The sequence below is a fragment of the Brachyhypopomus gauderio genome, unplaced genomic scaffold (assembly GCF_052324685.1).
Source record: "Brachyhypopomus gauderio isolate BG-103 unplaced genomic scaffold, BGAUD_0.2 sc50, whole genome shotgun sequence".
NCBI lineage: Eukaryota > Metazoa > Chordata > Actinopteri > Gymnotiformes > Hypopomidae > Brachyhypopomus > Brachyhypopomus gauderio.
In genome coordinates this window covers 2,690,637-2,704,611 of record NW_027506875.1, presented here as the reverse complement: position 1 = coordinate 2,704,611, position 13,975 = coordinate 2,690,637, and the positions used below count along the sequence as shown (strand labels likewise).

Here is a 13,975-nt window from a genome sequence, read left to right as displayed (position 1 = left end):
AATCATCAAAAATCTCATAGATAAACAGCTGTAAATTCCTTCCACTTTCATCTAGAAGCTCCATTTAAATTTTAAATGAGAGAGAAACTTGTCCTTTCTGGTAATCCAAGATATCTAATCATTTGATCAATTACATTTTGAGTTATGAGCATTTGTTTGGCATTAGACACAAAAAACTGCCCCATTAACTCCCATGTTAATTTCTCAAACTCAGAATTGGATTTTCACAATTTGCCTCTATATTTAACTTGTCATAAATCAGACAATATTGGGCCAAACAACACACAAATTACACCAAAATGATCAGCCAGGGGTCCTCTCTCATACAAAATTTTCGGTTAAGCAATAAGTTAAACAGGTCATGAATTACAACCGTTTGTTTGGAGGGTGCAAATCACATTAAACAAGGCTTCTAGAGTGGCAGAGAGTGTGTCAGTTAAGGGATTTTTCACAATTTGCCTCTGTATTTAACTTGTCATAAATCAGACAATATTGGGTCAAACAACACACAAATTACACCAAAATGATCAGCCAGGGGTCCTCTCTCCTACAATGTCTTCCATTAAGCGATAAGTTAAACAGGTCCCGAACTACAACCGTTTGTTCGGAGGGTGCAAATCACATTAAACAAGCAGAGATAGTGACAGTTGTTTTGAATGTCTCTCCCACTCCCCCCACACACGCACGTCCACATACAAACATGTTCCTCATACCCACTCCACACAGACACACACAGCCTTCAACATCATTTAGCAGGATGTCAACATTTAAACAACCTTTAACATCATTTAACATTGATAACATTAAAACAACCTTTAACATCATTTAACATTGATAACATTAAAACAACCTTTAACATCATTTAACAGTGATAACATTAAAACAACATTTAACATCCTTTAACAAGTTATCAACATTTAAACAACCTTTAACATTATTTAACAGATTATCAACATTTAAACAGCCTTCAACATCATTTAACAACAACCTTTAACATTAGGTCAATGGAGCAGAGGGGCAGCTGGGGCAGAGGGGCAGTTGGAGCAGAGGGGCAGATGGGGCAGATAGAGCAGATGGGGAAGATGGAGCAGAGGGGCAGATGAATCTCATTTAGCAGTGATAACATTAAAACAACCTTTAACATCATTTAGCAGGTTATCAACATTTAAACAGCCTTCAACATTATTTAGCAGGTTATCAACATTTAAACAACCTTTAACATTATTTAGCAGGTTATCAACATTTAAACAACCTTTAACATCATTTTAACATTAATAACATTAAAACAACCTTTAACATTAGGTCATCAACATTTAAAACAGCCTTTTAGCTGCTTTGTCAAGCCAACATAAAGTTTGTTCACGAACTTTGCCTTTCTAGTTATTATTATTCCGACTCGTAAAAATTTGACACGCTATTTCGTCCACAGCTTTTAAGATAGAACCACCAAACTTTGTAGGAACCTCCGCCCTATATCAGAATAGTGTGCTTGTGCTTTATAGAAAGATACACCACCTGCCTCCACCCTTTTTATGCCTCCAACCGAGCCATTTTTCCCATAGACTTGCATGGGGCCAATTTTCAAACTGCTCTCATTTTGTCAGATTTCAAGATAAATCCACCAAACTCGATATACATGGTCCAGTGATGGAAAGAACGAAAACAACAACTTTTCACAACTCTATCACTCTTTTATCCCTTCTTTTTCATCCCTTCTTTTTCACCCATTCACTTCCATTCATTTTTCACTGCCTTGTAGCTCGTATGTTTTACATGCTATTACCACCAAAATCACTAGATATAGTACATCTGGTCTGATATCAGTAAAGATAAAACTATTTTTTACCACTCATTTTGTATTCATCCTTTTTTCATCCCTCCATTCTCCCATAGAAATACATTGATTTTATAACTACATCAGCTGTATAGATAGTACAACTATATCTGCTGTACTGACTAAGCTGTATATATGCTACACATGGTGGTATATGGTCTTATATGGTCTAAAACAGCTTTTTATTTTCTTCTATTCATTCTTTTTTCATTCCTTCATCCCTCCATCCTCCCATTGGAAACAACTAATATAACTCAATCAGCTGTTTAGATAGATCAACTAAACATGCTATTCCAATTCAATCTTATATATGATAAACATAGTGTTATATGGTCTTATATGGTCTAAAACAGCTTTTTATTTTCTTCTATTCATTCTTTTTTCATTCCTTCATCCCTCCATCCTCCCATTGAAAACCACTGATAAAACTGAATCAGATGTATAGATAGAACAACTAAATCTGCTGTACTGATTCAACTGTTAATATGATAAATATGCTGTTATATGGTCTAAAACAGCTTTTTATTTTCTTCTATTCATTCTTTTTTCATTCCTTCATCCCTCCATCCTCCCATTGGAAACAACTAATATAACTCAATCAGCTGTTTAGATAGAACAACTAAATCTGCTGTACTGATTCAACTGTTAATATGATAAATATGCTGTTATATGGTCTAAAACAGCTTTTTATTTTCTTCTATTCATTCTTTTTTCATTCCTTCATCCCTCCATCCTCCCATTGGAAACAACTAATATAACTCAATCAGCTGTTTAGATAGAACAACTAAATCTGCTGTACTGATTCAACTGTTAATATGATAAATATGCTGTTATATGGTCTAAAACAGCTTTTTATTTTCTTCTATTCATTCTTTTTTCATTCCTTCATCCCTCCATCCTCCCATTGGAAACAACTAATATAACTCAATCAGCTGTTTAGATAGAACAACTAAAAATGCTATTCCAATTCAATTGTATATATGCTAAACATGGTGTTATATGGTCTTATATGGTCTAAAACAGTTTTTTCTTTTCTTCTATTCATTCTTTTTCATCCTTTCATCCCTCCATCCTCCCATTGGAAACCATTGATTTAATCAAATCCTTAATTTTCAAGATACAGTGATCAAACCTTGTGACATGACTCAGTAGCTGATCCCTAGCACTGCACTGAATATCATATTGATGCCATTTGTCTATCCTCCCATTCTATCATTTCATTCATCCCTCCATCCTCCCATTGGAAACCATTGATTTAATCAAATCCTTAATTTTCAAGATACAGTGATCAAAACTTGTGACATGACTCAGTAGCTGATCCCTAGCACCGCACTGAATATCATATTGATGCCATTTGTCTATCCTCCCATTCTATCATTTCATTCATCCCTCCATCCTCCCATTGGAAACCATTGATTTATTCAATCCCTTAATTTTCAAGATACAGTGATCAAACTTGGTGAAATGACTCAGTAGCTGATCCCTAACACTGCCCTGAATATCATATTGATGCCATTTGTCTATCCTCCCATTCTATCATTTCATTCATCCCTCCATCCTCCCATTGGAAACCATTGATTTAATCAAATCCTTAATTTTCAAGATACAGTGATCAAACTTGGTGACATGACTCAGTAGCTGATCCCTAACACTGCCCTGAATATCATATTGATGCCATTTGTTTATCCTCCCATTCTATCATTTCATTCATCCCTCCAACCTCCCATAAGAATCCATTGATTTAATCAATCTCTTATTTTTAAAGATACAGTGATCAAACCTTGTGACATGACTCAGTAGCTGATCCCTAGCACCGCACTGAATATCATATTGATGCCATTTGTCTATCCTCCCATTCTATCATTTCATTCATCCCTCCATCCTCTCATTGGAAACCATTGATTTAATCAAATCCTTAATTTTCAAGATACAGTGATCAAACCTTGTGACATGACTCAGTGGCTGATCCCTAGCACTGCACTGAATACCATATTGATGCCATTTGTTTATCCTCCCATTCTATCATTTCATTCATCCCTCCATCCTCCCATAAGAATCCATTGATTTAATCAATCCCTTAATTTTTAAGATACAGTGATCAAACTTGGTGAAATGGCTCAGTAGCTGGTCCCTAGCACTGCACTGAATATCATATTGATGCCATTTGTCTATCCTCCCATTCTATCATTTCATTCATCCTTCCATCCTCCCATAGGATTTTATTGATTTTATAACTCCATCAGATGTAAAGATTTAACAACTAAATCTGATATACTGTCTCAAATGTAAATATACTAAATATGGTCTTACATGGTTTTAAACAGTTTTTTCTTCTATTCATTCGTTTTCATCCCTCCATCCTCCCATAGGAAACCATTGATTTTTTAACTGTTTCAGCTGTTAAGATAAAACAACTATATTTGCTGTCCTTATCGAACTACTATGCTTTTCTGGGACCAACTATTATCATTTAACATACTTAACATTGTCTTCATGCTGTTACAACAAGCTTTGTCAAGCCAACTTAAAGTTTGTTCACAAACTTTACTTTCTAGTTAAGTTGGCTTGCAAAGCCAACTTACTGTTCTTCTTATTCTTCTTATTATTATTATTCCTCCCAAAAAGTTTGTCCGCCTATTTCGTCCACAGCTTTTAAGATAGAACCACCAAACTTTGTAGGAACCTCCGCCCCATATCAGAATAGTGTGCTTGTGCTTTTTAGAAAGATAAACCATCTGCATCCCTCCTTTCTATACCTCCATCCGAGCAATTTTTCCCATAGACTTTCAATGGGCCAATTTTCAAACTGCTCTCATTTTGTCAGATTTCAAGATAGATCCACCAAACTCGATATACATGGTCCAGTGATGGAAAGAACGAAAACAACAACTTTTCACAACTCTATCACTCTTTTATCCCTTCTTTTTCATCCCTTCTTTTTCACCCATTCACTTCCATTCATTTTTCACTGCCTTCTAGCTCGTATGTTTTATATGCTATTACCACCAAAATCACTAGACATAGTACATCTGGTCTGATATCAGTAAAGATAAAACTATTTTTCACCACTCATTTTGTATTCATCCTTTTTTCATCCCTCCATTCTCCCATAGAAATACATTGATTTTATAACTACATCAGCTGTATAGATAGTACAACTAAATCTGCTGTACTGACTAACCTGTATATATGCTAAACGTGGTGTTATATGGTCTTATATGGTCTAAACCAGCTTCTTATTTTCTTCTATTCATTTTTTTATCATCCATTCATCCCTCCATTCTCCCATTGAAAACCACTGATATAACTGAATCAGATGTATAGATAGAACAACTAAATCTGTTGTACTGATTCAACTGTTAATATGATAAATATGCTGTTATATGGTCTAAAACAGCCTTTTATTTGCTTCTATTCTTTCTTTTTTCATCCCTTCATCCCTCCATCCTCCCACTGAAAACCACTGTTATAACTCAATCAGATGTATAGATAGAACAACTAAAAATGCTTTACCATTTCAACTGTATATATGCTAAACATGCTGTTATATGGACTTATATGGTATAAAACAACCTTTTATTTTCTTCTCTTTGTTCTTTTTTCATCCCTTCATCCCTCCACCCTCCCATAGGATTACATTGATTTCATAACTACCTTAATTTTCAAGATACAGTGATCAAACTTGGTGAAATGATTCAGTAGCTGATCCCTAGCACCGCACTGAATAGCATATTGATGCCATTTGTCTATCCTCCCATTCTATCATTTCATTCATCCCTCCATCCTCCCATTGGAAACCATTGATTTAATCAAATCCTTAATTTTCAAGATACAGTAATCAATCCTTGTGACATGACTCAGTAGCTGATCCCTAGCACTACACTGAATATCATACTGATGCCAATTGTCTGTACTCCCCTTCTATCATTTCATTCATCCCTCCATCCTCCCATTGGAAACAATTGATTTAATCAAATCCTTAATTTTCAAGATAGAGTGATCAAACCTTGTGACATGACTCAGTAGCTGATCCCTAGTACTACACTGAATATCATATTGATGCCAATTGTCTGTACTCCCCTTCTATCATTTCATTCATCCCTCCATCCTCCCATAAGAAGCCATTGATTTAATAAAATCCTTAATTTTTGAGATATAGTGATCAAACTTGGTGAAATGACTCAGTAGCTGATCCCTAGCACTGCACTGAATATCATATTGATGCCATTTGTCTATCCTCCCATTCTATCATTTCATTCATCCCTCCATCCTCCCATTGAGAACCTGTGATTTTCTAAGTGCCTTAATTTTCAAGATACAGTGATCAAACTTGGTGAAATGACTCAGTAGCTGATCCCTAGCACTACACTGAATATCATATTGATGCCATTTGTCTATCCTCCCTTTCTATCATTTCATTCATCCCTCCATACTCTCATAGTAACCAATTGATTTACTAACTGCCTTAATTTTTAAGATACAGTGATCAAACCTTGTGACATGACTCAGTAGCTGATCCCTAGCACCGCACTGAATAGCATATTGATGCCATTTGTCTATCCTCCCATTCTATCATTTCATTCATCCCTCCATCCACCCATTGGAAACCATTGATTTAATCAAATCCTTAATTTTCAAGATACAGTGATCAAACCTTGTGACATGACTCAGTAGCTGATCCCTAGCACCGCACTGAATATCATATTGATGCCATTTGTCTATCCTCCCATTCTATCATTTCATTCATCCCTCCATCCTCTCATTGGAAACCATTGATTTAATCAAATCCTTAATTTTCAAGATACAGTGATCAAACCTTGTGACATGACTCAGTGGCTGATCCCTAGCACTGCACTGAATACCATATTGATGCCATTTGTTTATCCTCCCATTCTATCATTTCATTCATCCCTCCATCCTCCCATAAGAATCCATTGATTTAATCAATCCCTTAATTTTTAAGATACAGTGATCAAACTTGGTGAAATGGCTCAGTAGCTGGTCCCTAGCACTGCACTGAATATCATATTGATGCCATTTGTCTATCCTCCCATTCTATCATTTCATTCATCCTTCCATCCTCCCATAGGATTTTATTGATTTTATAACTCCATCAGATGTAAAGATTTAACAACTAAATCTGATATACTGTCTCAAATGTAAATATACTAAATATGGTCTTACATGATGTTAAACAGTTTTGTCTTCTATTCATTTGTTTTCATCCCTCCATCCTCCCATTGGAAACCATTGATTTAATCAATCCCTTAATTTTCAAGATGCAGTGATCAAACTTGGTGAAATGACTCAGTAGCTGATCCCTAGCCCTGCACTGAATAACATATTGATGCCATTTGACTATCCTCCCATTTCTATCATTTCATTCACCCCTCCATCCTCCCATATGATTCAATTGGTTTTATAACTCCACCAGATGTATAGATAGAACAACTTAAACTGCTGTACTCACTCAACTGTAAATATACTAAATATGGTCTTACATGGTTTTAAACAGTTTTTTCTTCTATTCATTCGTTTTCATCCCTCCATCCTCCCATAGGAAACCATTGATTTTTTAACTGTTTCAGCTGTTAAGATAAAACAACTATATTTGCTGTCCTTATCGAACTACTATGCTTTTCTGGGACCAACTATTATCATTTAACATACTTAACATTGTCTTCATGCTGTTACAACAAGCTTTGTCAAGCCAACTTAAAGTTTGTTCACAAACTTTACTTTCTAGTTCTTCTTCTTATTATTATTCTATTCGAGTTTTCGGTAACTTTCACAGGTCGCAGTTTTTGAGCTAGAACCTTGAAAATTGGCAGGTTCACAGATCTCATATGGAAGAAGTGTGCTTGTGCTTTTGGGACATGTCGGACATACGGTGTCCTATGGGAAAGTCCTTTTTCCCATAGAGAATGAATGGCGGAATGTTCAGAAATGTCCCCAGTTAGTGTGCTGTCATGAAAAATCTCCTGGATAAACAGCTGTAAATTCCTTCCACTTTCATCTAGAAGCTCCATTTAAATTTTAAATGAGAGAGATATTTGTCCTTTCTGGCACGCCAAAATATCTAATCATTTTATCAATTACTTTTAGAGTTATGAGCATTTGTTTGGCACTAGACACAGAAAACTGCCCCATTAACTCCCATGTTAATTTCTCAAAATCAGAACTGTCTTTTTCACAATTTGCCTCTGTGTTTAACTTGTCATAAATCAGACAATATTGGGTCAAACAACACACAAATTACACCAAAATGATCAGCCAGGGGTCCTCTCTCATACAATATCTTCGGTTAAGCGATACGTTAAATAGAGCCCGAAGTACGACCGTTTGTTCGGAGGGTGCAAATCACATTAAACAAGGCGTCTACAGTGGCAGAGACCGTGTTTCAGTTAAGGGATTTTTCACAATTTGCCTGTTTTTAACTTGTCATAAATCAGACAATATTGGGTCAAACAACACACAAATTACACCAAAATGATCAGCCAGGGGTCCTCTCTCATACAATATCTTCGGTTAAGCGATACGTTAAATAGAGCCCGAAGTACGACCGTTTGTTCGGAGGGTGCAAATCACATTAAACGAGGCTTCTAGAGTGGAAGAGACAGTGTTTCAGTTAAGGGATTTTTCACAATTTGCCTCTGTGTTTAACTTGTCATAAATCAGACAATATTGGGTCAAACAACACACAAATTACACCAAAATGATCAGCCAGGGGTCCTCTCTCATACAATATCTTCGGTTAAGCGATACGTTAAATAGAGCCCGAACTACGACCGTTTGTTCGGAGGGTGCAAATCACATTAAACAAGGCTCCTCCACTCAGAGTTGTGTCGGTTATGTTGAATGTGTCTCCCCCTCCCCCCACACACGCACACACACATGCATCTCTCTCATACCCACTACACACACACACACACACATATACACCACACACACACACACACACACACACATGCATCTCTCTCATACCCACTACACACAGTCACACACATATACACCACACACACACACACACACATGCATCTCTCTCATACCCACTACACACAGACACACACAGATGGAGCAGAGGAACAGATGGGGAAGATGGAGCAGAGGGGCAGATGGGGCAGGTAGAGCAGCAGGGCAGGTAGAGCAGCGGGGCAGATGGGGCAGATAAAGCAGATGGGGCAGAAGGGCAGATGGATCAGAAGGGCAGATGGGGCAGATAGAGCAGATGGAGCACACACGCACGGAACCTCTTCTCTCCCTCAGTCCCTGCAGCAGTATTAACTGTATAACTGAACAACCACTCAATTTTAACTAACCCACAACCAATTACCCCTCAACAGTAATTGCCCCAAACAGCTATATTACCTATTAACCGCAACAACACCATTAAATGAATAGCCTTCAACAATATCAAATACATCTGCATTAACTACCCCAATGGCAATAGCCCCTCAACAGTAATTGCCCCACCACAGGTAATTGCCCCTCAACAACAAATACAACATCTAAACAAGCTTTTAACAGGAACTACACAGAAATCTTTAAAGCTATTAACAACAATAACCCCAACAGGTCAATAACCCCTCAATGTCAACTACCCCACACCCAATTACCCCTCAACAGTTATTGCCCCACCACAGGTAAATACCCCCTCAACAAAACATTCCACATCTAAACAAGCTTTTAACAGGAACTACACAGAAATCTTTAAAGCTATCAACAACAATAACCCCAACAGGTCAATAACCCCTCAATATCAACTACACCACAGCCAATTACCCCTCAACAGTAATTACCCCAAACACCTAAACTACTCCTTAACCGCAACATAATCTAACAATGATAACATTAAAACAACCTTTAACATTAGGCCATCAACATTCAAAACAGCGTTTCGACTGCTTTGCAAGCCAACATAAAGTTTGTTCACAAACTTTGCCTATCTAGTTATTATTATTATTATTATTTTATTATCATTTATTTTTTTTCTTCTTTTCTTTTTCTTCTCCTTTCTTCTCCTACCTCTCTGTCTTTTCCCTTTTTATTATTTCTCTCCCCCTCTTTTCTTGGTCCACCTAACCCCAATAATTATCACTTTGCATATTGTTATCACTATATATTGTTATCACTACACTATATATTATACAGAATTGTTATAATTGCCATTTAAATCTGTACATAAAAACAAAGTTGTCCTCCAAAGATGGGGGGGGTGGAGGTGGGCCAAAAAAAAAAAAAAAAAAAAAAAAACTAGCATCACGCAACACTGTGTAAGCCAAAAAAAAAAAAACCCCACAAAGACAAGTTAAAATAAAATATAAAAAATAAGCATAAAAAACGTAATTGAATTGCGGGCCAGTTTATTTTATCCCGTGAAGGGCCGTATGAAACTGCGTCTTGGGCCGGATGTAGCCCGGGGGAGGCACTTTGTGTATTTATAAACACAAGTCTTTTATGTAATTCCTGTTCAGTCCTAAACGTCTTGATGGTTGGTAATGTTAGTCATAGCAGAGGAGAATTCAGGACGATGAGAGGGCCAAGTGTAGTGGGTTTATCCTTCATCCACACTGGTTAGTCAGGGCAGTGGGTTGATCCTCCATCATATCTGGTTAGGCAGGATGGATCTCTGGAAAAGACTTCTCTCCTCATCTCAGTGTTCCTCGAGTAGGCGGGCAGCCATGTGGAGAATATAAAACAGGGAAAATAAGCTCTGTATAAGGACATATACAGGACAGATGAGAATATAAACATTTCTGGAGTGTGGCAGCAACTCTGACATTAAGTTAAATTATTACAGCCTAGCTAAAAAAGGCAGAACCAGAAGGTAACATAGACTTGGGGGAATTCTGGGACATTGGCATCCATCCACTGCACCGTCAACAAATTGAGTGACCACGAGCAGTGACAGGACGACAGCACCAGCACCCCAGTCTACCATAAAACCCTTCGCCTGTGAACCCCCGGATCTGTACTTTTATCTAAGGGGGGTTATTAATTATCAAACTAAATAAGTGAGAGTTATCACTCTCTCGCCATCACAATAACCAAGTACAATATGTGTCATCATTTCTTTCTGTTTTTAGAGCTGGTCTCTGTATATCAGCAAAAACTCAAACACAAACTACTGGAGAAATGTAACAGAATTAATGAAGGAATCTCAGATCATGGAAGCTCAATCCTTCTGAATGAGATCTTCACAGAGCTCTACATCACAGAGGGAGGGAGTGGAGACGTCAATAATGAACATGAGGTGAGACAGATTGAGACAGCATCCAGGAGACCAGCAACACAGGAGACACCCATCAAATGTAATGACCTCTTTAAAGACAAATCCATCAGAAGAGTGCTGACTAAAGGAGTTGCTGGAATTGGGAAAACAGTCTCTGTGCAGAAGTTCATTCTGGACTGGGCTGAAGGAAGAGCCAATCAGGACGTCCGCTTCATATTTCCACTTCCTTTTAGGGAGCTTAATTTGATAAAGAACAAAAAGTTCAGTCTGATGGATTTGCTTCATCACTTTTTCCCAGAAACAAAAACATTACAGTTAATAGACTGTGATGCTTATAAAGTCATTTTTATCTTTGATGGTCTGGATGAGTGTCGACTTCCTCTAGATTTCCAGAACAATGAGAGTTTATCAGACATAACAGAGTCGACCTCAGTGGATGTGCTGCTGACAAACCTCATCATGGAGAATCTGCTTCCCTCTGCTCTCCTCTGGATAACCTCTCGACCAGCAGCAGCCAATCAGATCCCTCCTGACTGTGTTGACCTGGTAACAGAGGTACGAGGGTTCAGTGGCACTCAGAAAGAGGAGTACTTCAGGAAGAGAATCAGTGATCAGATCCTGGCCAATAAAATCATCTCACACATGAAGTCATCAAGAAGCCTCTACATCATGTGCCACATTCCAGTCTTCTGTTGGATTGCAGCCACTGTTCTAGAGAGGATGTTGGGTGAAGCAGAGAGTGGAGAGATCCCCAAGACTCTGACTCAGATGTTCACACACTTCCTGATCTTTAACATCAAACACAAGGACAGAAAGTACCATGGAAAAACTGACGCTGATGTTCACCAGACTAGAAATATTGTTCTGGCACTGGGAAAACTGGCTTTCCAACAGCTGGAAAAGGGCAACCTGATCTTCTATGAGGAAGACCTGAGAGAGTGTGGCATTGATGTCAAAGAAGTGTCAGTGTACTCAGGATTGTGTACCCAGATTTTCAGAGAGGAGTCTGGACTGCACCTGGGCAAGGTGTTCAGCTTTGTACATCTGAGTGTTCAGGAGTTTCTGGCTGCTTTATATGCATTTCTCTCCTTCATCTCCAACAAAACAAATGTACTGGAAAAGAAAAAGAAAAGACTCTTTAAAAGATCAACAATGTCTGACTTCCTTAAGAAAGCAGTGGACAAGGCCTTACAGAGTGAGAATGGACACCTGGACCTTTTCCTCCGCTTCCTTCTGGGTCTCTCACTGGAGTCCAATCAGACTCTCTTACGAGGTCTACTGACACAGACAGGACGCAGATCTCACAGCACAGAGGAAACAGTCAAGTACATCAAGGAGAAGATCAGGGAGAATCCCTCTCCAGAGAAATCCATCAATATGTTCCACTGTCTGAATGAACTGAATGATCATTCTCTAATGCAGGAAGTCCAAAAATACCTGAACATAGGAGCTGACCGTCGTCTCCGTGGAGCCGGACTCTCTCCTGCTCAGTGGTCAGCTCTGGTGTTTGTGTTGCTGAACTCAGAAGAAGAGCTAGAAGAGTTTGTCCTGAGTAAATATGAACCATCAGAGGAATGTCTACTGAAACTGCTGCCAGTGGTCACAGCATCCAGAAAAGCTGAGTGAGTATTTTCATTCATAAACACATTACAGCACTGGGAGGAGTTTCACAAAAGCATCATAGAATCAGTACAAAATCATAATTAGACTAAGAACTTTGTTAACTACACACACATGCACGCACACACACACACACACACGCACACACACACACACAAACACACACATTGCATATCTCTCCTAAATACACACAGTGTTTGTGTTCACGTGTGCATTGATGTGTAAGTGTGAGGAGTTTTTCTCCTTCTCTCTACAGTCTGTCTAGCTGCAGTATTAGAGAGGAAGGCTGTGCTGTTCTGTGTTCAGCTCTGAGGTCAAACCCCTCATCACACCTGAGAGAGCTGAATCTGAACTACAATAAACCAGGAGACTCAGGAGTGAAGCAGCTCTCTGCTCTACTGGAGGATCCACACTGTACACTGGAGAAACTAGAGTGAGTTACTGACTCTTTATACACACACACAGTCAATATCCTCATTCTCTCTGTCTGTCTAATCCTAACCCTAGGGTTCAGGTCTAAATTCATATATTGGTCTTATAGGTTCTGTGTGTTTATGAAGAAGACGCGTATAGGTGATGTGTGTTAAATATGAGTATTCATTTCTACATGATTTTATCCTGATTTTGCTGCTCCAGACTCATTTTGGACACTTGGACAAACCACAGAGCGCACACATGATGACTGCTCTAGTGTGAAGGTTCCACGGACGGTTTTCCTGCTCAGATCTGTGTGTGTGTGTAGAGATATTTGTGTTCACGTGCGTGTTGATGTGTGAGGAGTTTTTCTCCTTCTCTCTACAGTCTGACTGACTGCAGTATTACAGAGGAAGGCTGTGCTGTTCTGTGTTCAGCTCTGAGGTCAAACCCCTCATCACACCTGAGAGAGCTGAATCTGAACTGCAATGAACCAGGAGACTCAGGAGTGAAGCAGCTCTCTGCTCTACTGGAGGATCCACACTGTACACTGGAGAAACTAGTGTGAGTTACTGACTTACTGACTCTTTACTCACACACGCACACCCATACACATAGTCAGTATCCTCTCTCTCTCTCTCTCTCTCTCTCTCTCTCTCTCTCTCTCACTCACTCACACACACACACATTCAATATCCCAGTTATTCCTCTGATACACACACTATCTCTGTATTAATTATATTTACATACACACTTTCTTGCTTGTTCTCTCTCTGCAAACACACACACACACACCACTGCATGTCTGTCCTGAATACACAGTGTCTGTGTTTGTATTCACATGTGTGTTAATGTGTACGTGTGAGTTTTTCCTC

At 38.5% G+C, this 13,975-nt stretch overlaps 1 protein-coding gene across 5 annotated transcripts in view; it reads left to right on the top strand.

The window, feature by feature from the left end:
• Nucleotides 1–13,975, top strand: part of LOC143487753 (NACHT, LRR and PYD domains-containing protein 3-like) — a 291,094-nt gene that overhangs the window by 136,062 nt on the left and 141,057 nt on the right. For 3 of the 5 annotated variants that reach the window (XM_076986895.1, XM_076986897.1, XM_076986894.1), the window contains exons 7-9: nt 10,921–12,688; nt 12,943–13,119; nt 13,488–13,664. In XM_076986895.1, the coding sequence (XP_076843010.1) occupies nt 10,921–12,688; nt 12,943–13,119; nt 13,488–13,664 (2,122 nt within the window). The remainder of the gene's footprint in view (nt 1–10,920; nt 12,689–12,942; nt 13,120–13,487; nt 13,665–13,975) is intronic. The other 2 variants (XM_076986899.1, XM_076986896.1) reach the window with 1 other exon arrangement.